Source organism: Bos mutus, chromosome 4 (assembly GCF_027580195.1).
Source record: "Bos mutus isolate GX-2022 chromosome 4, NWIPB_WYAK_1.1, whole genome shotgun sequence".
NCBI lineage: Eukaryota > Metazoa > Chordata > Mammalia > Artiodactyla > Bovidae > Bos > Bos mutus.
In genome coordinates this window covers 89475810-89498956 of record NC_091620.1, presented here as the reverse complement: position 1 = coordinate 89498956, position 23147 = coordinate 89475810, and the positions used below count along the sequence as shown (strand labels likewise).

Sequence of the window (23147 nt, the reverse complement as noted above, 5' to 3'; positions counted from 1 at the left end):
GTGGCTAAGCCTTTTGCTACTGAATGACCAATGGATCAATGAACATAAATCAAAGAGGAAATCTGCTACTGAACGACCAATGGATCAATGAATATAAATCAAAGAGGAAATAAAAAAATACCTAGTGATAAAATGACAATGAAAAGACAATCCCAAACCTATGGGATGCAAGAAAAGCGGTCTAAGATGGAAGTTTATAGCAATAAAACCTTTCCTCAGGAAACAAGGAAAACCCCAAATGAACAATCTAATTTTACACCTAAAGCAACTAGAGAAAGAAGAACAAACAAAACTCAAAGTTAGAATAAGGAAAAAAAATCACAAATATCAAAGCAGAAAGAAACAAAATTGACACCAAAAAATGAAAGAGATCAATGAAATTAAAAGCTAGTTCTCTGAAAAGATAAACAAAATTGAAACCTTTAGCCAGACTCATCAGGGGAAAAAGAGCTCAAATCAATAAAATCAGAAATGAAAAAGAGAAGTTACAACTGATATCACAGAAATACAAAGAACCATAAGCATCTGCACTAAGCAACTGTATGCCAATAAAATGAACAACCTAGAAGTAATGAACAAATTCTTAGAAAGGTACAATCTCCCAAGATTGAACCAGGAAGAAGTAGAAAATACAAACAGAGCCAATTACAAGTACTGAATTTGAACCTGTGATTAAAAAGTTCCCAATAAACAAAAGTCCAGGACCAGACAGCTTCACAGGCAAATCATAGCAAACATTTAGGGAAGAATTATGCCTATCCTTCTGAAACTATGTCAAAAAATTGCAGAGGAAGAAACACTTCTGAACTCATCCTATGAGACCACCATCACCCTGATATCAAAACTAGACACAGATATTAAAAAAAAGAAAATTATAGACTGATATCATTGATGAACATAGGTGCAAAAATCCTCCACTAAATACTAGCAAACTGAACTTAAACAATGCATTAAGTACCATACACCATGGTCAAGTGGGATTTATTCAAGGATGGAAAGATTTTTCAATATCCACAAATCAGTGTGATACACCACATTATCAAGTTGAAGAATGAAAACCAAATGATCATTTCAATATATGCAGAAAAAAGCTTTTGATAAAACTCAACATCCATTTACAATAAAAATTCTCCAGAAAAATTCTCCAGAGCCCAGAGGAAACACACCTCAACATAATAAAGGTCATATATGACAAGCCAAGAGCTAACATCATACTCAGTGATTATAAGCTGAAAGTATTTCCTCTAGTTTCAGGAACAAGACAAGGATGCCCACTCTAGCCACTTTTATTCAACATAGTTTTGGAAGTTCTAGCCACAGTAACCAGATAATAAAAAAAAAAAGAAAGAAATGGGATCCAAATTGGAAAAGAAGAAGTAAAACTATCACTGCTGGCAGATGACATGATACTAAACACAGAAGATCCCAAAGATTCTTCCAGAAAACTACTAGAATTCATCAATTAATTCAATAAAGTTTTAGGATACAAAATTAACATACAGAAACTGGTTACATTTCTATATACTAATAACAAAAATCAGAAAGAGAAATTAAGGAAACAGTCCCATTTACCACTGCATCAAAAAGAATAAAATACTGAGGAATAAACCTACCTAAGGATGCAAGAACCCTGTACATAGAAGACTAAAAGACACTGAGGAATGAAACTGAAGATGACACAATCAGATGGAAAGATATGCTATGTTCTTGGATTGGAAGAAACAATATTGTTAAAATAACTATACTATCCAAAACAATCTACAGATTCAACACAATCCCTATCAAATTACCAATGGCATTTTCACAGAACTAGAACAAAAAATCTTAAAATTTGTATGGAAACACAAAGAACCCCAAATAGTCAAAGCAATCTTGAGTTTAGATTTGTATTTTTGAAGGAAAACTCTCATAGCACTGTGGGGATGAGATGGCTGGGAGTTCAAGAGAAAGATGAGAAAAGCCTGAACTAAGACAGCAATAAAGGAATTACACAAGAAGGAAAAGACTGCAGGAACTTCACTAAAGTGGGATTAATAAAATTTGTTAACTAATGGAAGACAGGTGTTATTCAGCATATATTTCTGAGAGAACAGTAATACCTAGGGCGTGCGTAAAACACGTGATACTCTTCTTTGCTGCTTTAGCTTTGAAAAGGGTTCTTTTAGTGAGTGAAAAACAGTTTGCATTTTGTTGTTGTTGTTCTGATTTATATCATATTGAAATGTCCATCTTTATAAAAAACTTTATTTATGAATCTTTCAGTTCAGTCGCTCAGTTGTGTCCGACTCTTTGCAACCCCATGAATCGCAGCACGCCAGGCCTCCCTGTCCATCACCAACTCCCGGAGTTCACTCAGACTCACGTCCATCGAGTCAATGATGCCATCCAGCCATCTCATCCTCTGTCGTCCCCTTCTCCTCCTGCCCCCAATCCCTCTCAGCATCAGAGTCTTTTCCAATGAGTCAACTCTTCGCATGAGGTGGCCAAAGTACTGGAGTTTCAGCTTTAGCATCATTCCTTCCAAAGAAATCCCAGGGCTGATCTCCTTCAGAATGGACTGGTTGGATCTCCTTGCAGTCCAAGGGACTCTCAAGAGTCTTCAACACCACAGTTCAAAAGCATCAATTCTTCGGCGCTCAGCCTTCTTCACAGTCCAACTCTCACATCCATACATGACCACAGGAAAAACCATAGCCTTGACTAGACGGACCTTAGTTGGCAAAGTAATGTCTCTGCTTTTCAATATGCTATCTAGGTTGGTCATAACTTTTCTTCCAAGGAGTAGGAGGCAAATTTTCCAGATAGAAATTAACGTTTCAGATATTTTATCTCCAGGGGATCTTCCCGACCCAGGGATTGAAACTTGCTTTGTCTCCTGCATTGCAGGCAGATTCTTTACCATCTGAGCCAGATTTTATTCAGTTCAGTTGTTCAGTCATGTCCAACTCTTTGCGATCCCATGGACCATAGAACGCCAGGCCTCCCTGTCCATCACCAACTCCCGGAGTTTACCCAGTCTCATGTCCATTGAGTCGGTGATTTCATCCAACCATCTCATCCTGTCATCCCCTTCTCCTCCTGCCTTCAATCTTTCCCAGCATCAGGGTCTTTTCAAATGAGCCAGCTCTTTGCCAGATTTTATTATACGTTGTCAACTAATTGCAAGAAAATTCGAGCCAATTTACCATTCTAACATTAATGAGTTCCTATTTCAACCTTCTACTGTTAGACTAAGTATTGTCATTTAAACATTCTTTGAGCATTCAATGGGCAAAAATGACATTGTTTTTTCATTAATAATTTTTGGATAACAGATAACCCTGAACCTTCCCCCATGTTTTTAAGCATTTGTATTCCCTATCCTTAAAACATATGCTGATGCTTTTTTGCATATATGTCTATTGTAGACTACATATTTTCTTATCCATTTGTATGAACATATTCTGTGTTAAGTATTTTTACCCTTTTTTGAAATATTTATAAACACCTAAGTTTTAAAGAATCATCATCAAATTTGTTGATTTGTTCTTTTGAAATTGGATACACTATTTCTACATTTAGAGAGAACTTTTGGTACCAATGCCAGAAAAAAAAATATATATATATATGTATGTATATATTGTCTTAAAAGTTTTACACTAAGCTTTTTAATCCATCATGAATGCATTTTGGTATAAAGTAAGTTTCTAATATAAAATAGGTAAGCAACAGGATATATTCTACAGCACATGGAAATTTAGCCATTATTTTATAATAACTTTTTTTTTTGAAAATCACTCAGTCGGGTCCGACTCTTTGCAACTCCATAGACTATACAGTCCATAGAATTCTCCAGGCCAGAATACTGGAGTGAGTAGCCTTTTTCTTCTTGAGGGTATCTTCCCAACCCAGGGATCAAACCCAGGTCTCCTGCATCATAGGTGGTAGAGTTTAATACATAAAATATTGAATCACTATGGTGTACACCTGAAACTAATATAATACTGTAAATCAACTATACTTCAATAAAAAAAGAAAGAAAAGGTTTAGTTTCAGATGGAAAAATTAAAATTAAAAAATGCAATGTTTACAAATCCATGTTGGTTTTTTTTCTAAATAACTCACAATTGTCCCAAAACTATTTATTTTTTATTCTCTCTGCATTGATATTCCAAGCAGATTTTGTGTTATATTACACTATCATGGATATTAGATCCTATTTCTAAGCTATTCTATTTACCAACTCAGTCATCTTTTTTTTATTTTTGCATATCACTTCCAAATCAGGTTCTAATATCTTCAAGAAAAGGAACTGGGTTTTACTAATGCTTGTATTTTCCATAGGCCCTATCACTTTACATGTAGTAAATGTTCAATAAACATTAACATATTTATTACATAAATGTTTAAATTGAATATCCTGCATGCAATTTGCAAAGAATTTCCTCACCACTGTAAAAGGCTACATTTTTCAAGGTGAAACATGAAGTAATTTTGAAATTGGAGAAGGGGGATGAAAATGAAAGCATTCCAAGTTTTAAAATGCCATGTGAATTTGATTAGAATAATTTAAATTTTGTAGTGACTTCATTCTCCAGAGGCAATGTGATCATGAGAAAATACTTAGAGAGAGAATTTTAGTCGTGGGCTTACTCTGAATTACCAAAGCTCAGAAAAGCTTTAAGCTGTGTAATGATGTGCAAATCAGTCCACATACCATTGTGGCTCAACAGATGAACTATGTCAATGGTGAAATGTTGTCTTTACAATGTCTGCTGATACCTTTATTTGGGAGAACCAGCTGTGAATCCTTAACACTGCTATACATTTAGAGTATTGAGCAATAAAGCAATAAGATTTAAAATATATATTCATTTCTCCTCTTGACTGCATTTGAGTTTAAACGTGCTAAATGTTAAATAAAATCAGTATTAAGTAAGTTGTCCCTGTCATGTACAAATATGTGAAGCTTTCACACAGTTATTATATCAAATTGTACAGGATGACTTCAGGCTGAAAAGACTGCGAAACAATCTGTTTGATTAAGAAGACATTAAACTAGACCATCATAAAGAATGCTAGGATTACAAACTTCTATATAAAGACATGCTCACTACATCTATTAATGTGGGTAAAGAATTGTATAGTTCCAGAAAAGGAAAGTTATGTATTCAGTAAAGCCAAAGATATTTGATGTTATTTTTATGACAATATGCAAGTCTTGAAATAAGTATTTATGTATTTTCAATGTTGTTTACATTGTAAAATTAAAACAACCTAAATTACCATTACAAAAACTCTTGGGATAATATGTGATGGATTCTAACATGTTTCATTCCCCTTTGATTCTCTTTTTAGAGTAGTTTTAGGTTCCCAGCAAAACTGAATGACAAAGTACAGAGGGTTCCTTTTTGCTCCATACCCTCCCATATTTTGCTTCCCCGACTATCGACATTCCATTTCACAGCAGTACAACGGATGAACCTACACTGACATACCAGTATCACCTGAAGTCCAAGGTTTACATTAGACTTCACTCTTGCTGTATTTTACGTGGAATGTACAATGACATACATCCACCACTGTAGCATTATACAAAGAAGTTTCACTGCTCTAAAAATCTCCCATGTTCCATCAATTTACCCTTCCCTCCCCTTTTTTAACCTGGCAACCATCTTTCTCCTGTCTCCATACTTCTGCTTTTTCCAAAGCATATTGTATGGTTGGAATCATAGAGTATGTAGCCTTTTCACATTGCCTTCTTTTACTCAAGAACATGCATTTAAGGTTTCCTCATGTCTTTTCATGGGTGGATAACTCAGTTCTTTTTAGTGCTGTATAATATTTCATCATCTGGATATACATTGTGTATTTATCCATTCATCTGAAGGATATTCTGGTTGCTTCTGACTTTTAACAATTAAATAAAGCTGCTATAAATGTCCCATGTGCAAGTTTTTGTGTGGAGATAAGTTTTCAACTCCTTTTGATAAATAGCAAAGAGTACGAGTGATGGATAATGTGAGCAGGGTGTGGTTTAGTTTTGTAAGAAATCACCAAACTGTTCCAAAATGGCTCTGCCATTTTGCATCCCCACCAGTAGTGAATGAAGGTTTCTGTTGCTCTACAGCCTTATAAGCATTTGGTGTTGCCAGTGTCTTAGATTTGGAACATTTTAATAGAAGCGTAATGATACCTGGTTTTAATTTGCAATTTTGATAGCTATTTTAATTTCATCAGTGCATAAATGAATAAATTCAGTCTCAGGAAAATTAAATAATTTGCCCAAGATTCTACAGCTACTAAGTAGCAGATTAAAAATTGTTTTTTAACAGATTTCAAAGCCCTTGTGCTTTTTATTCTGCAGGTTGCCTGTTAGCTAGACAAGAATAAAATTCAAATTCACATATGGAGAATACCACAGAGTAGTTTCCAGACTGATTATTACTTGTTTTAGTTTAGGTTCCTCTAGAAGAGGACCCTGAGATAAGGAAATATCAGGGAACAGTGGAGAAAGGAAGGAGGGAAAGGCAGTGAATGAAGGATGTTTGAATACACTTATCTCTATGGGCAACTGCAGCTTAGTCCTACAGGGAATCTAGGGAAACAGTGCTCAGTATTACTCAAAATACAGTGTGTGACAGTACCAGTGTTTGAACACATCCAGGAAAAATTATATATATAAACTACAAGCAATAACTTAGAAACTTTGATAAAAACTTGACATTTTTATAACATCCATTTTTCTAATAATTCATTTTACTTTTTTTCCAATCCATGATAGATTGAAAATGAAAAACTGGTCCCAAAATCGTTTGAGAAGCACTAATATGAAACACAAGGCCCAATGTGACTCCTTTCAAGAAACAAGGGAGCCGGGGTATTTACATCTCACTTCCCATCAGGTCAGCCCTTGAGACTGTTCAGAAGTGCCCATTTCCCAGCACTTCTGGTTGGGTGGAATGAAGTAATATGCCTGTGGTGGCACATGAATGTCATTAACAATGGGGTCTGCTACAAACTTTATCAATAAAAAATTTCACAAAGCTAATAAATTAATTAAAACATCACATCTCTATAATCATCCTAAAAATGAATTAAAGGCTAAATATGCTTTAATTTGCTACATGCTACATAGAGAAAGATAATAGGAAGCTAGAATTTGACTATGCACAGATAAAATATTTCATTCAAAAGCACCCATGAAAATAAACAACATTGCCAAGCAAAGCACTGGTTAATGGGTAGGGTAGCTAAATTAAAGCCATATCATGAACAAAATCCAACTGTAGTGTAAAGGAGTAGTCCATGGAATTCAGGCTATCTGAGTAATGAGTATTTGTCACTTTACAGGGCTTCCTTCAGCAACCTAAGATAATTTTGTTATCAGCTTGTTGAAATATTTTATTTTCCACTAAGGAAGCCAAAGGCAAGAGTTATTTCTTCCTTCTCTCCACTCTCAGAAAGCCAGAGGACTGGCATGTGAATAAAGACCTCAAAAATTAGATACTCTCAACCAGGATTCTGAACCTCTAGCAAGTGGTCCAAAGATGAAAGGATGAAAACAAAGCATTCTTATTTTTTGGATACTTAACTGCTACTAGTTACACCTTCCCTGGTTTCTGGCCTTATTTAATCCTAGGCTCTCAGCCTTCTGCTGATTCTGTGAGCTCTGAATTTCCTTGCAATAATTTCCTTTTTTTAACTTATGACAGTCTGACTCTCTTACTTGAAACCAAAAGTCATCACTGATATGAGGTGGTGGTGAAGAGTCAGAGCTCTGACTCATGCCGGCTCAGTAATTCTCTTGAAGAAGTGAAATCAGTCTCTTCACCAAGTTGTTTTTTAGTTTCCACATTTCTACAATCGTTTTAGTTCAGCAGTGTTCTTTACGTAAAATTAGTCTGTGAGATGTTCCCTGAATAAAGGATTCTTCCTTTGGAGAATCTATTTGCATGTTGGCCTATTTAGTGATAGTTGCTCAGTTATGTCTGACTCTGCCACCCTAGGGACTGTAGCCTGCCAGGCTCCTTTGTCCATGGAATTCTCCAGGCAAGGATACTGGAGTGGGTAGCCATTCCCTTCTCCAGTGTTTCTTCCTGACCCAGGAATCGAACCTGGGTCTCCTGAATTGCTGACAGATTCTTTACCATCTGAGCCACCAGGGAAGCCTATTTAAGTTCCTGAAAATTTTTCCAACAGGATTTAAATTTAACCCAGCATCTCCTTAAACTCAATAATGGAAGTCTTATTTCCGAAAATATTAACATCTCATACAATTAATATCCATAATATCCAAGGTATTTTCATCCATAAACTACCTTGGAAAGAGACATTTTTCTTTGTCTTTGCATCTGACGCTGGAGTTTATCAATAAGCACACATAAGTCCTTTGAGGAGTCTATGCATTAGTCTATTATGTTAGGGGCTCTTAAAGCACAGTATATAAAGCACTATTTGAGAAGTTAGTAACAATGCATATTGCTGGGCATCACACCACATCTACAAATTCAGTATCTCCTGAAATAGTAAAGAATCACTCTACAGGTGATTATGTTATAGGCAATCTTCAGTTCACAGCATAAGGAACACTACTTTCTGTAACATTTCAGTGAAAAGTACTTCTTGATGGCTTCTATTCTTTATTATTGGAAGAATCTAGAAATCATAGTCACAATAACATATCCCACTAGCTCAATCATTCATCTCTAAAAAGTTGTAGATGAAACAAGTTCACAGACAACTTGTGAACATGAACTTAAAACCTTTGAATAAAACTTCGAATATCTTTGATCTCGACTTCAGAAAGATACAATATTAAAATGTGAATATGGCTTTGGCTGTAACCATGGGGTCAATGGGCTTCCCCAGTGGTTCAGTGGTAAAGAACCCACCTGCAATGCAGGAGCCAGAGGAGACACGAGTTAGATCCCTGGGTTAGGAAGATCCCCTAGAGGAGGGCATGGCAACCCACTCCAGTATTCCTGCCTGGAGAATCCTAAGGACAGAGGAGCCTGGTGGGCTACAGCCCATAAGATTGCAGAGTCAGACACGACTGAAGCAACTTAGCAGAAGCAGCAATATTCAGTTAAAGGCTGAACACACACTAAAAGGAGTAGTCTCTCAGATGTCTCTCTCACCCCTATTAACTGTCTGCAGCATATTCATTTCTCACTATAAACTGAGATATCAAGGTTAAAGGAGTAGGTTAGAAACTTAATTTACCCAATCTTATGACTTATTACTACTAAAGGATTCTGATTATAGGAAGCCCAAAATGAATAGCTAAAATGTTATTTTTAGACTATACGTGAATTTCATTTGCTTTCATTAACATAAATAATGAAATATCAGCTGTCAGAAATTTCAAAGACAGCAGAACATGATAGAAACAAAAATTACTCAGGTCACTATCTTCTTAAGCATTGTTTTCTTTGTTAGAATTCTTCAGATAATATATGAAGAGGACAATACTACATTTATTCACAATAAATACTGTACATTTTTCTTACAGGAAAAAGGTGAGTTGTGGTGACAGTTTTTTGTTGTAAACAAGCAAACTTTGCCCCAAGCGACTAGTTATATTTGGTCTTAGAATATGGGGAGGAAGGAGGGAGGAGGGTTCAGGATGGGGAACACATGTATACCTGTGGCGGATTCGATACATGGCAAAACCAATACAATATTGTAAAGTTAAAAAATAAAATAAAAACCAAAACAAGAAAGAAGTGAACCATAGTGTTTGCTGATTTGCAAGATTTGGGAGAATTCACTTTTGTCTTTATAGCCCCAAATGTACAGATAATTTGTTAGTAAATAGCTTGCAAGGATCACAGTCTTGCAGCTGGAATATTCACTTATTTTGATAACCAGAATTATGACCTCTTCGCAACTGGGGAGTGATGATATATGGAGTTGTGCTTATTCTTCCATGTCTCCATAAAACTGGCATCCTGACATAAATTTGCATGAGCTCCATATAACACAATATGAAACTCTTTCCAAAGGGCTTCAAATTTACAGCCTTACAGATTTATATGTTTGTTTTATTCCCCTTGCTACACAGTTGTGTTGACTTAGTATAGAGCATAGTGACATCTAACAATACAGAGTTTAAAAATTTGTACATACCTTCTCAATTTCACATTCTCATTATTTGCATAAATTTATATCTTATTTAATAAGTAACTTCCATTTACATTTCTAGCACTAAGAGTTAGACTTTAAAATGTTAGGAAACTTTGATGTGATAGTCACTCAACAACGCAGTGTACTTATATTAACACATCCTTACAGAGTTTATGGATTGACCTTTTTGCTTTATTGTAGCACTGAACTGTCTCAAAGGTGGCTGCATTCCTTAGAATTCCAAAGAACTAATCTCTGGAAAATACACATACTGCTTCACCAAAGAGTCACTAATCCGAGCTTGAGTATGTTCCTTTTGTGTTCCAATTTCAAATCTTCATCCCCATTCCAGCTGTTTCTCAGGAACTGTCCTTTAGGACCACCAAAAGCAAAACTATAGTTGTTCAAACTTGAAAGTGAGGAAAGAAAAAATGAAGCTGGGCTGAATATAATTTTATCTACTTAGAGTACATTTCCAATAGTGGAATTATATTTACAAGTATCATTTTTTTTTTCAAGTTTGGGTCATTCATTCAGTCTCTCAAAAGGACTTGCTTTGTAGATCCAGAGCACTTGTAATTAATTTTCGAACTAGGCTCCTGGCTTGCTTAGCTAACTAATACTGTGGGCCCCAGTGTGCAGTCCACACCTGAAAAGGGGGAGTTTTTAACGTCGTGGTTTATTAACCAGGTACTTTCCATTCACTCAGTTAACAATTAGAAAAGAGAAAGAACAAAAAGAGAGAGAGAGAGAGAAACCCTCCTACTTGTTTTTTTACTCCAAATATGGAGATGGAAACTATTAAACAAATAAGAAGGAGGGAAACTCCCGCATATTTCACCTTGACCTGGCTGGAATGCTGATGCTTGTAAGAGGTGGTGCTCTATAAAAAAAGATCGGGCTGCTAGTGGACAAATGAGAGGTCAGACTTTACCACAGGGAACCTCTCCTGCCCCTAGAGGAAAAAGAGAACCACCAGACTGTCTCAAATTGGAAACAGCGCCTTGTTTTCAATCAGGGGGACTGGGTTCCCTCCCTCGGCCTAACGTCGTAGTAATGCGACCCAAAGAAGCGCGCGGCTTTCCTGACAGTTGCCGAGCATAACACCGCCTCCCGGCTTGTACCTAAATCTCTGAGCTGTAAACAGGCAGAAAGGTCCTCCCACCTCCTCTCCTTAGCCTCAGTCTTCTGCTTCGCCGCCCTTTGTAACTTCTTTGTTCCGTTTATTCGGAAGGTGACGCTTAAGGTCAAAAGATTCATTGTGACCAGCAAAAGCCCAGGGCCACCACGAGACTCTGGGAAGAACAGGGCTGTCCAGCTCAGGGCTGAGGCTCCAAGTAGAGAAGGAGCCGTGAGAAATTTCAGCCGCAACTCCGGGTACAGCCCCTGCGGACCGGCCCAACTCTCCAAGGGTTGGGAAGACGCTCGACAATCTTGCGGTGGGGCAAAGGGTGAGCTACTAATTCTGCAAGCAAAATGGGCAGCGCGCACCATCGGAACAGAGGGTGTTGGGGGCAGGGAGAGGCCTCTAGACTCCACTTAGTCTGTGGTAGCGGCCGAGCAGTGAGTATCTCCCAACAAAGAGGCGCGCAGCGTCGGGGTCAGAGGCTGGGACTTTCGCGCAGCTGCCATTCTTGCTGAGCGTGTCTCCGCGCTTGCTAGGCGAGCACTGGGGTGCAAGGATTCCGGGAGGAGGGGGAAAGAGAACGGGCTGTGCGATTCCTGCTGCGCGGCTACGCATCAGGAGCTCTTGTGAACGATGGGAATGGCAACTATCAGAGCCAAGGGGGAGAAAAAGAGCTGGAGTGAGCAAAACAAAGAGCGAGTGTGGGCCGTGGTGACTTCATGCCTCACCAATGTCCCGCCCACGCTGCTTCGAGCTGTTGCTGCCGCCGGAGCCGCTGCCGCCGCGCCTGCGGGCGGCCGGGGCAAGGAGCTCTGTAGCGTGGGGCGGTTTCCTAGCAACTCGCCGCCCTAACGCTCCTAGCTATCCACACTTTAGGAGCCCCAACCCCCCTCACCCCAGACGAGGGCCGGGACAGGACCATTCCTCCCCTCCCCTCGCCAGCTTCGCCTCTCCGGAGTGCACCCCAGAGCGCGACAGCTGTCCGGGCTCTGGACGGCGGCACGCCTGAGCCGCACACTGGGGCCAAGAGAACCAGGGCACGAAGCTCCCGCCCCGTGAAACCAGGCTCCTGCGCCCCCGCGGAACCTCCCCTCCTGAGCTCTCCGTCGGTCGTGCGCTTCACTTCGGGTCAAGCAGGGAGCTACGATGCCTCGCACTGTGTCCGCCGACGCCGGCGGGGGCTTCTAGAGCGCTCGGGGGCCGCCTCCCCTGGTTGCTGGCACCTCAAGCTTCCTCCCTCGCTAACCAGGACGCTGTCGTTTCGACTTTGCCCGCTGCTCAGCTGACGAGGCTGCAAAGCTACAACCAACTGAAGTTGGCCTCCCTACCCACCTGTGGAAGAAGCTCGAGCTGATTGATGCGCCATCGACTTTTTTCCCCTTCGGCCTCGCCAACGTCCCCTCCCACAGATGCAGCATCACCCACTGAATGTACATTAGGCTGGTTTTTCCCCCAGCTTCGGGCTTTGTTTGGGTTTGATTGTGTTTGGCTCTTCGCTAAGCTGATTTATGCAGCAGAAGCCCCATCGGCTGGGGAGAGACAAAAGCTCTTTTCTTTGTCCCAGAGCGGGCTGCGGAGCCTTTGCTGGCGTCGCCGCCTCGGGCCATTGGCCGTCAGAGGAGCTGCTTCTCGCGGAGCTCTTGGGACCCGCAAGATTGCCGAGCTGGGAGGGCCGCCGGGGCCCTGAGATGCCGAGCTGTGACCAGGCCGGCGTACCTGCAACGTTTGCTCCGAGCCGCGGGGTCCGCCTGCTGGGCCTGCTGGAAACGTCCTAGCAACACTTGGCACTTCGCGCCGCGGAGCGCGAGCGCGCATCCGGTTAGCAGCCAGGCGGCGGGCGCGGTGTGGTGCGGGCTGCTTTGCATTATGTGCCGCTCGGCCCTGGTTTTTTTTACTGCCACATTAGTCTGCCTGCAAAACTGCAGGCCAGGTCCTGTCCCGTTCCTCCGGGCGGCCTGGATGTTTTCAGTTGTTCTTGGACTGGGCCAAAGTGGTAAGTTGTTTTGTTTTCTTTTGTTTTCTTCCTTTTCTCAAAGGTCTTGGGCTGTCAAGAAGAGCATCCCAACCAGGTAAGTGGCCGGGTGACAGCCTCCAACTGCGGAGAACTTAAGAAGGGCGGGTGTGTGGCAGCATTCTCCATCGCAGGCAGCCCAAGGGAGGCCAGGTGTCAAGCAAGCATTTCCTCCCTGGAGTGACGGCAGTAACTACTTGTATCAGGAGACACTATGAGTTGCTCAAGGAGGCAGTAGTAACAGAATGAAAGTTTGGAATGGTGGTGGATATTTACAGAAGCCAGTTTAGCTGTTCCACTTCATCTTTGAAGGTGTCCTCCTTGAAGGCATCCTTGAAGATGCTTCCACATGTTTCTAGCATTTTGGGTCCACTACCCACTAGCTCGCATTTGATTCAAGCCTGAGAATCAACTGGTATAATGAGAGTGATGGTCCTGTTTTTGAGTCCGTGAAGGAAAGGATAGCAGCATACGTTTATTCTACCATAGTGCTTAGCCTGAATGAACTGAACACATATGAAGAATATTCCTGCTTTAAGTCACTGTTTTTTTCAGCTCAAAAACCAATTCCCAGCTAAATGATCCCTCAGTGAGATCAATGCCTGAGACTGAGACTCTGAGACAGAAGCCTAGAGCAAGATTGCCAGCTTTCATTCCAGGCAAGCCACTTTTGTCAGAACGACCTGATTTGGAAAGGATACTTCTTTATAAAGGATACCATCTTCATTTTATGAATCACAAAGAAAAGCTCAAGTCAAATAGCGTATGAAAAGGTGTTTTGGCACTTCTGAATTATATGCAAATTTAAGGTGGTAGTACTGGATTGTTAACAAACAGTAAGACAAAGTAAGTAATAGCAATAATCATGAATTTAGGATAAGTTCTTACTGGCATTAAATATAAGGCAAATATTTATTTTTACCAATGCAGTGATTATTGCCATACTTTTTAGAAAATGTTACTTTATCTGTGTTTGGTCACTGAACCTTTAAATTCTATTAGAGCCTTTCTCTCACCTCTCCTGTTCAAGGAGACTTGTAATTGTTTTGTAGACTAAACTGTTCCTCTATGCTTTGAATAGTCAAATTTCTATATGATTAAATAGAAATTAAAACCATCAAGTCATAACCATATAAATAAGAGTCTATAATGGAAAAATGCTATCAATTGGTTGCATATATAGCTGTCTGACATTTGTTTCAAAAGATTTACCCAGCTATGTGAAATGAGAGCAATTAGAATTAATTTTTAACTCGTGGTTGTTTTTTTGGCTTGTAAGTTAATTTTAAGTGAAACTTAAGGCAAAGGGAAATGTAACATCATTAATTGTCTCAAGTGAAATACTCATTTGTTGCAAATTTCCCACTGACTATAACTCCATCCTATGTTAATAAGTACCAAAGTATTTTTCTGGATTTTGTAAATACACACACACACACACATATACATTAGTAAAATGATCAAAACTTGTGTCAACAAAGTATATTTTGTCCCCAGTAGGTAGACAAAAGAAAAAGCCATACTTGCCCCCAGATTATGCTAGTAATAGTGAGTTTTTAAAAATATATTCATTGTGTTTGTTAAGATTAGTCAGGTTCTCCTCTAATAGCTGTATTTCCATCCAGTGACTGTAGCTGATTTGAAGCAAATATTATGAATGGACTCCCTTGCACCTGCAGTTGTGAAAAGGGAATGCTTATCTGAAATCAGAACAAGGCATCCTTTTCCCAGTCTCTGTCAATATACAAAGGTTTCTGATGTATACTGGTTTGCACTACAGTTAAAAACATGCAAAAAATTTAAATTATAGCCAGGACAAGTCAGAAAATTAGAGATCAGCGTAAACTGTTGTACTTTTGTGATATAGCTACAAGTCTCAAATTATATGTCTTCACAGTACAAATTAGATGCTTAAGGCAGAATAGAAATTTAGGTATCAGTTACAAAGGAAATCTTGTTCCCCTGCTTGGTAGTTTACACCAAGGAAATGTTGAGGGCAATAAAGCTAAACAACAACAACCAAAGAAACCAGCTGCACGACTCTGGGTTTAATTTTCGAAGTAGAACGTACAAGTCCCAAATATAATGAATATAGTGAGCAAGGGGGATGTTATTAGTAAAATCTGAACATTATTCTGATCTAGAAAAAAAATTATTGGAGTTTGTTTTTCAGCTTTTGTGGGTGGGAATTACCGACAATCAGAGAAACAATAACACCATAAAATGGTTAATGAGTAACTAGAAAACACTAAAGAATACCTAATGGTTAATATTTGAAGAGTTAATGTAGGAACACTGCTTTTTCTACATTTGTTAGTTTTGGAAGGCTAAAAATCATTTTAACCTAAATTTTCATATAACAATATGAGTGAAAAATTTCAGAAATTACCATTTCTTTTTAAAAAGTGGTAGCTATTACAATGAAATTTCATCTTCTGTGTATAATCAACTATTATTTTACATAAAAATCAACTGGATTACCATTGTTTTGTAAATGTAGTATTATTTTTACCTCAGAACATATTTTATAGAATAAGTCTTTTCAGAATCTTTATGCTTACCTAAAGTGAAAGGATATTTAAAAGAACTCATGCTTAATTTTTAAAAATCCAGTTTTCCAGATTATTTACACAATAAGCATGCAAAGTGCTTCTGTCTTAAAGTAACTGAGATACTTTTTGATAAAAAGCTTATGCTATATATGAAAAGGGCTTCCCAGGTGGCTCAGTGGGTAAAGAATCCACCTGCAATGTAGGAGATATAGGCAGACATGAATTCTAGCCCCGGGTCAGGAAGACCTGGAGGACGGCATACCAACCACTCCAGCATTCTTGCCTGGAGAATTCTATGGACAGAGGAGCCTGGTGGGCTACAGTCCATGGGGTTGCAAAGAGTCGGACACAACTGAAGTGACTGAGCATGTACAAACACACGTATATTAAAAGGCAATGTTTATGCTGTATATTTTCAAATCATGTAAGTAGCTGTTATGATTTGGATAATGCCATACAATTTCTGAGCCCTCAAACTTTGTTCACCTATTATCAAATTATCAGAAATTTCACCATTTAATGGATTTCTTTGGATTAAGCATGGTATTGACACTCTGTTTCTTCTAACTTTTAACTGTATATTATGGAAATTTTCAAACAAGCACAAGAAAAGAGAAAGGTGTAAGGAATCACCATAGGTCCATAACCCAGCTTCATCAACTATCAACTCAAGCCAAACTTCTTTCATGTCTTCCTCCCACTCATTTTCTTTTCCCAACAAGACTCTTTTGAAGCAAATATCTCATATCACTCTGTCCTAAAATATTTCAGTAAATCAAAATACTACTAGAGGAGAAGCACACATTTAATCACCACAACATGAATTTTTTGGGCTGAAATTTAGGGCTACAAGAACATCCACTATCTTCAAAGGGAAGAATGTAGAAGTGAGGGAGGCAAACAAAGACAAAGACAGTTTTAAGCATTTATTTTGCAGTGGTTCTATTATATAGCTCCACTAAAAATATTTGTTAAAGTATCCATGTATGTGAAAAAAAATGTAATTACTTTATTCTAATTGAATCACAGCAGGTATACTTTGCTTGAGTTTCAGTTTTAAAGACTGTTCCCCTCTCTCTTGAATTGTCATTTTTCTCCTCTAGATCATTTATAGCATATGCATATCCATACATGCTGTAATAACTCTCATCTTTAATCTCAGTCTCCTTCATAGCAAAAATTCTTGAAAGAGTTGTCCCATACTTGCTGTCTCCAATTCTCCTCACCTTCTCTATTAAACCACTGCATTTAGGATTTCTTTATCATCTCTGACATTATGCCACTCTGTTACGATTACAGTGACCTTCCTGTTGTCAGATCTGATGATCAGTTCATCGTTTTCATTTTTCTTGACCTGTCATTGGTCAGCGAGTTGATACTGTTGATCACTCCCACCTTTGAGGCACTCTCTTTGACTTCCTGGACCCACATTCTCTTGGTTTAAGCTCCTTATCCATTCCTGATGTTGCTTCTTTCTCATGTTCCAGCCTCCAAATACAGGAGTGGCCCAGGATTCAGCCCTCAAATGTTCTTTTCTAGATATATACTGGGTCTCAGGTGGAGCAATCCAGTCTTGGGTCTTAAATATCATTTCTATGCTGACAGCTCCAGTCCTGCCCTCTTATCTAATCTCCAAAGGGTCTAGCAAACTGCCTATTCAATACCTCCACTGTAGGTCTAGGGCTTCCCTTGTAGATCAGCTGGTAAAGAATCTGCCTGCAATGTGGGAGACCCGGGTTTGATCCCTGGATTGGGAAGATCCCCTGGAGAAGGGAATGGCTACCCACTCCAGTATTCTGGTGTGGAGAATCCCAAGGACTATGTAGTCCATGGGGTCACAAAGAGTTGGACATGACTGAGCGACTTTCACTTCACTTCACTGTAGGTCTAAAGATAACCTTACGATATTCAAAACTAAACTTTCCATTTTCTGCTTCAAGCTTGCTCCTTTTACAGTCTTCTTCATCTCAGTAAGTGATGTCAGTCTCCCAGTAGTTCAGGATAATACTTTGGCAGTGCCCTTGATTTCTCTAACACCTTCACTGTCGATCCCTGGGTTGGGTTGATTTCTCTGTTTCTCCCACATTCAACAGTCAGTTCACCACTTCAACTGCCTAAAAAGCTGACTTTGTGGTCATTTTCTTTTTTTGGCCATTCAGAGTTGATGAAAGTTGAATTAATACTGTAAACTTTTTTTTTTAAATAAAGGATATCTTCAAATGGTAGAACAATATATAACACTCTATAAAGAATAAGAGGACTGACCAGGTAGAAAAAGTTCTTAGAATATTACCAGCTGATAATTTTTTAAAATGTATTTTTAAAAGTGTGTTTAAGTCTTAAAGATATATTATTTATTCATGAATATATTTGTGTACTAAGCTAATTAATCTTGATTGGACTGAAAATATAATTAGTTAATAACAATAAAACAAGGGAAGTAAGAGGATATAGTTTAGAAGAGAAAGGGACATTGTTAAATAGGATTTAATGTAGACAATAAGATAATCAGTTTCCATTCCAATTTGATATTTTTATGAGATGTAAAAGTATATGATATATATGATATAGCAATACTATATTGCCTTTTCAGTTTCCCTGTACTCCATTTTGAATGATCCTTCCTTGAAGCAACAAAGTATTTGAGATAATCTGGTTTGTGTTTAACAGTTTAGAGCCTTTTCTGTCCCACCTGTTAAATTTCATTTATCCAGGTACAGTTTATGTTAAATTTCTTACTTTGTTCACCATGCCTTTTCCCAGGGCCATTCTGTTGACCACTAAATGGATGTCAGAGGGTACAGTTTTTATCTAAAGTTCTTTAAACTTTAATAAATGGGGCCTGATATGCAGAGACAATCCAGTTTTCTTTAAAAATGTAATAAACTATTTGCCTTGTGATACAGTCTTCCTCTTGTTTGTACTTATTAAGCAAAGATGCTCAAAGCTTCCTCCTTGAAAGTGCCTGTTGTATAGCAGTCTCCATTATTTACATGACATCTTTTCACAGGTTTGATAAGTCTCAGTGTGGAACTTACATAAAAAAATATTTTTTTATATTATTGAATCTTACCTTACCAAACTGACACAAGGAAATAGTCTTTTTAATATGTTCACTGAATGACCTGAAAACAGTCATAACCAATCCTGTATTGTTTATGCTCAGTCCTCCTTTGTCGTCAAAACTCTAGTCCCTGATGGAGTCCAAGTCTATACATTTAGAGAAGTTTTGCCAGCATGAGGACTGTGAGGCCCTAAGTATCTTCTCCAGTTCTATATGAAATATATTCTGTAAGCTATTTATTGATTATAAAAGAAGCTATAGAAAAAAAAATATTTTATGCTTATGCATATTGCATTTTATTAAATTGAACAATCAGTGAGCTTAATAAGTAGGTGATCTAATTGTTAACCTCTAAAAATGGAACTTTTCCTTTTGCATCCGAAAGATGTCATGTTAAGTATGGCTTCTATATGTAGTGGAAAGAAAGTGCAATGCTTATGTAATTTCACAAACAACTGGGTACTCTCTCTCTGTACTATGCACTGATATAAATGATTTAAATGACATTAATTTAATCTTCATAATATATCACTGTGAGAGAGGTAGATTTGTTATTCCTGTTAAAGAAATGAGAAAACTGCTGAAACATAGAAGAGATAAGTAACTCATTCAAAATCACCTAGCTAGTAAGAAGAAAAGATGGGATTTTAACTCAGTTATGCTGCCTCATAATTCATTTTTAAAAAGTTTCTAGATGTTGCTTAAAGTTATACCTTCAGTGTGACTGTCAGATAGAGGGCATTGTAAGGAGGCCCATGGCATATTTGGAAAAAGGTCTTTCATTCATCCCTTCTCAACTGTTGGTGTGCAAAGGGAATTGTGGTGGAAATCTGGGTGTTTTAGGGTTGTCCAGGAGGCAAGGAAGTGATGGCCACAGGTGAGGGCACATGTGAGAGCACAGAAGCCTAGAAACAGAGACTGGGACTCCTTCCCTGGAGACTGCTGGATGCTCTATAATGCTGTTGCCCTCACAAAATAACTGAAGAGAGGAGGATAAAGACAAGAATCGGGGTGTGGTCAAAATATACTTTCAGTGGAAGCCCTCGAATGCTCCGACTCAACCCTAAATGCTTCTCACTAAGGTTGTTTTCATATGGGAGCAAGAAAGGGAAAACACAAGTGGCCTTATGAGAGTAATCTGGAACGAAACTCCACCTCCCAAAGGATTTCCAATGTGTTAAAGATGTGTATGACTTGTTATGAGACAGAAAGGAAAAGGGAAAGTTCAAAGAGTTCAAAGAAACAAAATCAAGATGCAAGGCATCACATAATTGACCAACATAGGGCTTATCACATTCCTAGCCACTTGGAGCCATGCTATTATAGAGCTTGATACTCTATATTGTTTAAAATATTCGTATTAGTTTTTCCTCCCTGCATTTTTACAAAGTAGGTGTCCCTTCAGCTGTTAAATATTTGCAGTGATTAGTCACAGCCAACAGTCTAACAGTATTGGTCATTTAGAGCATGGCATTTCTGGTGTGTGCCAGGCTCAAGGCATCTGCTGCTACACTTTCTTCAGGCAGACGTTTTTGCTGTTTTTGTGTCTTTATGAATTTGAGTGTTTTCAGTTTTATAACTATTTGACAATCAGCAGTTAGTTCACATCTATGTTGACTGCCTACAGATTTCTGAAAGTGGTAACAGGTATATAGGGGATCAACATGTAGAGCTTGTTTAGTGAAACTTCACCCTTGTTTCCTGGACAACCACATAGGAATATGGTATGGGACACTCCTTATTTTTTTGGTTCAGTCAGCTTTGTTAAATCTGGTATCAATGCAGATGTCTAGCGTTCCCACCTCCTTCATGGCAAATTTCCAGGTATCTTTGAGTGTCCAAAGGTCATGCTTCTTTTAAAGCCTATTTCATATATGCACAGGATGCTGATGGTTTATTTTCTGGTCACCACCCCACTGATGGCAGAATTGCCCTCTTGCTCACCAGTATTTTCCATGGGAGTCATCCAAAAAGAGCAAGATATTGTGACTCTTCAGGCAGAAGTTTAATGCTGAGACATTGAAAGCTCTATCTAAGCACTAAGAATACAATGATGCTTACATTCTAATTGAAGAGGACAAATACATATTATATATCATGCGTATATATGCATGATATATTAATATAATTACAATTTATAATATAGAATATATGTCATACATACATGTATATGTGTGTGTATATATATGTGCATGTATATATATATATTTGTGTGTGTATGGTAAAATGAAGAAAAAATAAAGCAGCGTGAAGAAAGTGTTCTGAGAATGACTGGACAGACTATTATATACAAGACAGAGTAGGCCATTCTAATAAAGTAACATTACATTTCTTGAATGTTTTTCTTTCTATGGTAAACTTAATATATTTTACAATCTTTCTTATAGTTTAGCTCCTTCTTGAAAATGGGAGGCAAAAAGATATGCTAGGATTTCTAAGATGTTAACAGTAATAGGAATTTTTTCTCTTTTGCTATTAAAGGGGATCAAATTTTCACTTATGGCTAGGAAGAAGAGAGTTCAAAGGTCATGAGGGGGTGACAAGATGATAAATAAGTGGGTGATTTTAAGATGACTAAAGGAAAATGGAGGTTTTTGGTTTTTAGCATCAATTCTTTGTTCATAATGGCTTATCACATCTATCCCCTCCTTTTAATACAATGCCACTACGGTAGAGAAAGCCTGAAATAGCCTTCATTCCAGGAGGCAAATCTTTTGGCAAATTCTATGCGTGTCCTAACCAGTCTCCATTATTTCAAACCTTTGTCCACATTTTATCTCCCTACTCAGAACCTTCCATAGTTTCCATTGTCTTCAGGCTCCTCTGTATGGTATGCAAAGCTCTTCCGGAACATCCCACGCCTAACATTGTGGCTCCTTGTTCATACCCTGTCTCCTGATCAACCTGTGACCTCCTTGAGAGGAGAAATTGTTCCTGTTGATTCTGTGTTTTCAATGCCTGGCACGCAACAGGCCCTAATAAATTATTTTAAGTAAATGACTCAATGAATGAGGTGAGGATAATAGTGATCAGTTTTAAATTGGATAGGTAAGCAAATAAGCCATATTTAGCTCTAATTATCACTAGAATTTGATTTTTAAGAAATATACTTTTCTTTTAAAAGTGAGTTCTATTATGAAAGGTTTAACACTATAAAAGATGTTTGTTTCTGCATTCCCAGTCCACTCTGAAAAGCAGTCTCTTGACTTGATAGGCAAATCTTTAGCAAAGATCAAAACAGAGACTTGGTACTTTTTAATCTACTATTTACAAATCTGTTTTGTTTTTCAAATTTCTGTGATTATTTTCATTGTTTTTAATTAAATATGAAAAGTAACCCTCATCCCTTATCCTCAATGTATATTTTTAAATTGATAACTGTTTAGATGATAGAAACTGAAATTTGTAGTCATTTTAACCAAATACTAAAAAAAAATGTAATAAAAGACTAGCTATTCTAATAACTTTAATCATTATTCATCCAGATTTTCTTAAAGCATCTATAGCTTATAGTTAATATTTGCAAAGTATATTCTGTATGCAAGACACACGCCTATATATGTGGTATGAAAATATATTCTTTAATGCCCACAACCCTCTGAGGTATATACTCTGATAATTGCCATCTTATAGGTAAGCAAACTAAAGAGTCACTGGGTAACTTGTTCAAAATCTCTCACTTAATAAGTAATAGAGCCAGAATTCAGACCTGCATGCGTTTGACTCTGCACTCTAAATCATCACTACAGACTATTTTCCAGGAGTAAGAAGAATCTGTATCATGGGCCTTTGGGGCCCTGCTCTGGATTCCTGGATTCCCCAAGGAATCCATGGGGCATGTCTATCCAAAGTCTTCAGTTCCCTTCTAGATCATCTTTAGAATTCTCTGCCCAAACAGCCCCAAACTACTTTCTTTAGACTGTGCCATCCATATGCCAATCCCTTGGAGAGGGGAAATAAATAGAACTTGGACATGCAGGCTTGAGTATCCATGCAGGTAAGTTATAGGCTATTTGTAATGCAGAATAAAGCTAGAAGTGAGAGAAAAGAGGAGAAGATTGAGGGCTGGAGAAATAACACACTGCCAAGTTCCCAACCAGAAATCTTAAAGAGTTCAAAATTCTAAATTGAGACCTAGCCTTCGAGGTCATTATCAATGCATGCTTATGAATGTAGGAAAACAGAACTTATTTTACTTAACAGTTTCTTAGCCTGGGTTTAAACTGTTAAATATTTAATCCTGTTATGCCTGCCATCATTTGTGCTCTGGTTTCTGGCCTAAAATAA

At 38.2% G+C, this 23147-nt stretch overlaps 1 protein-coding gene and 1 pseudogene across 1 annotated transcript in view; one reads left to right on the top strand and one right to left on the bottom strand.

The window, feature by feature from the left end:
- The window catches only part of LOC102283547 (large ribosomal subunit protein eL6-like), a 73358-nt pseudogene extending 65590 nt beyond the window's left edge, over positions 1-7768 (bottom strand).
- A 5324-nt stretch (positions 7769-13092) lies between these two features.
- The window catches only part of ITGB8 (integrin subunit beta 8), a 98423-nt gene continuing 88368 nt past the window's right edge, over positions 13093-23147 (top strand). The window contains exon 1 of the mRNA XM_005908372.2: positions 13093-13226. Within this exon, the coding sequence (XP_005908434.1) occupies positions 13100-13226 (127 nt within the window). The 5' untranslated portion in view covers positions 13093-13099. The remainder of the gene's footprint in view (positions 13227-23147) is intronic.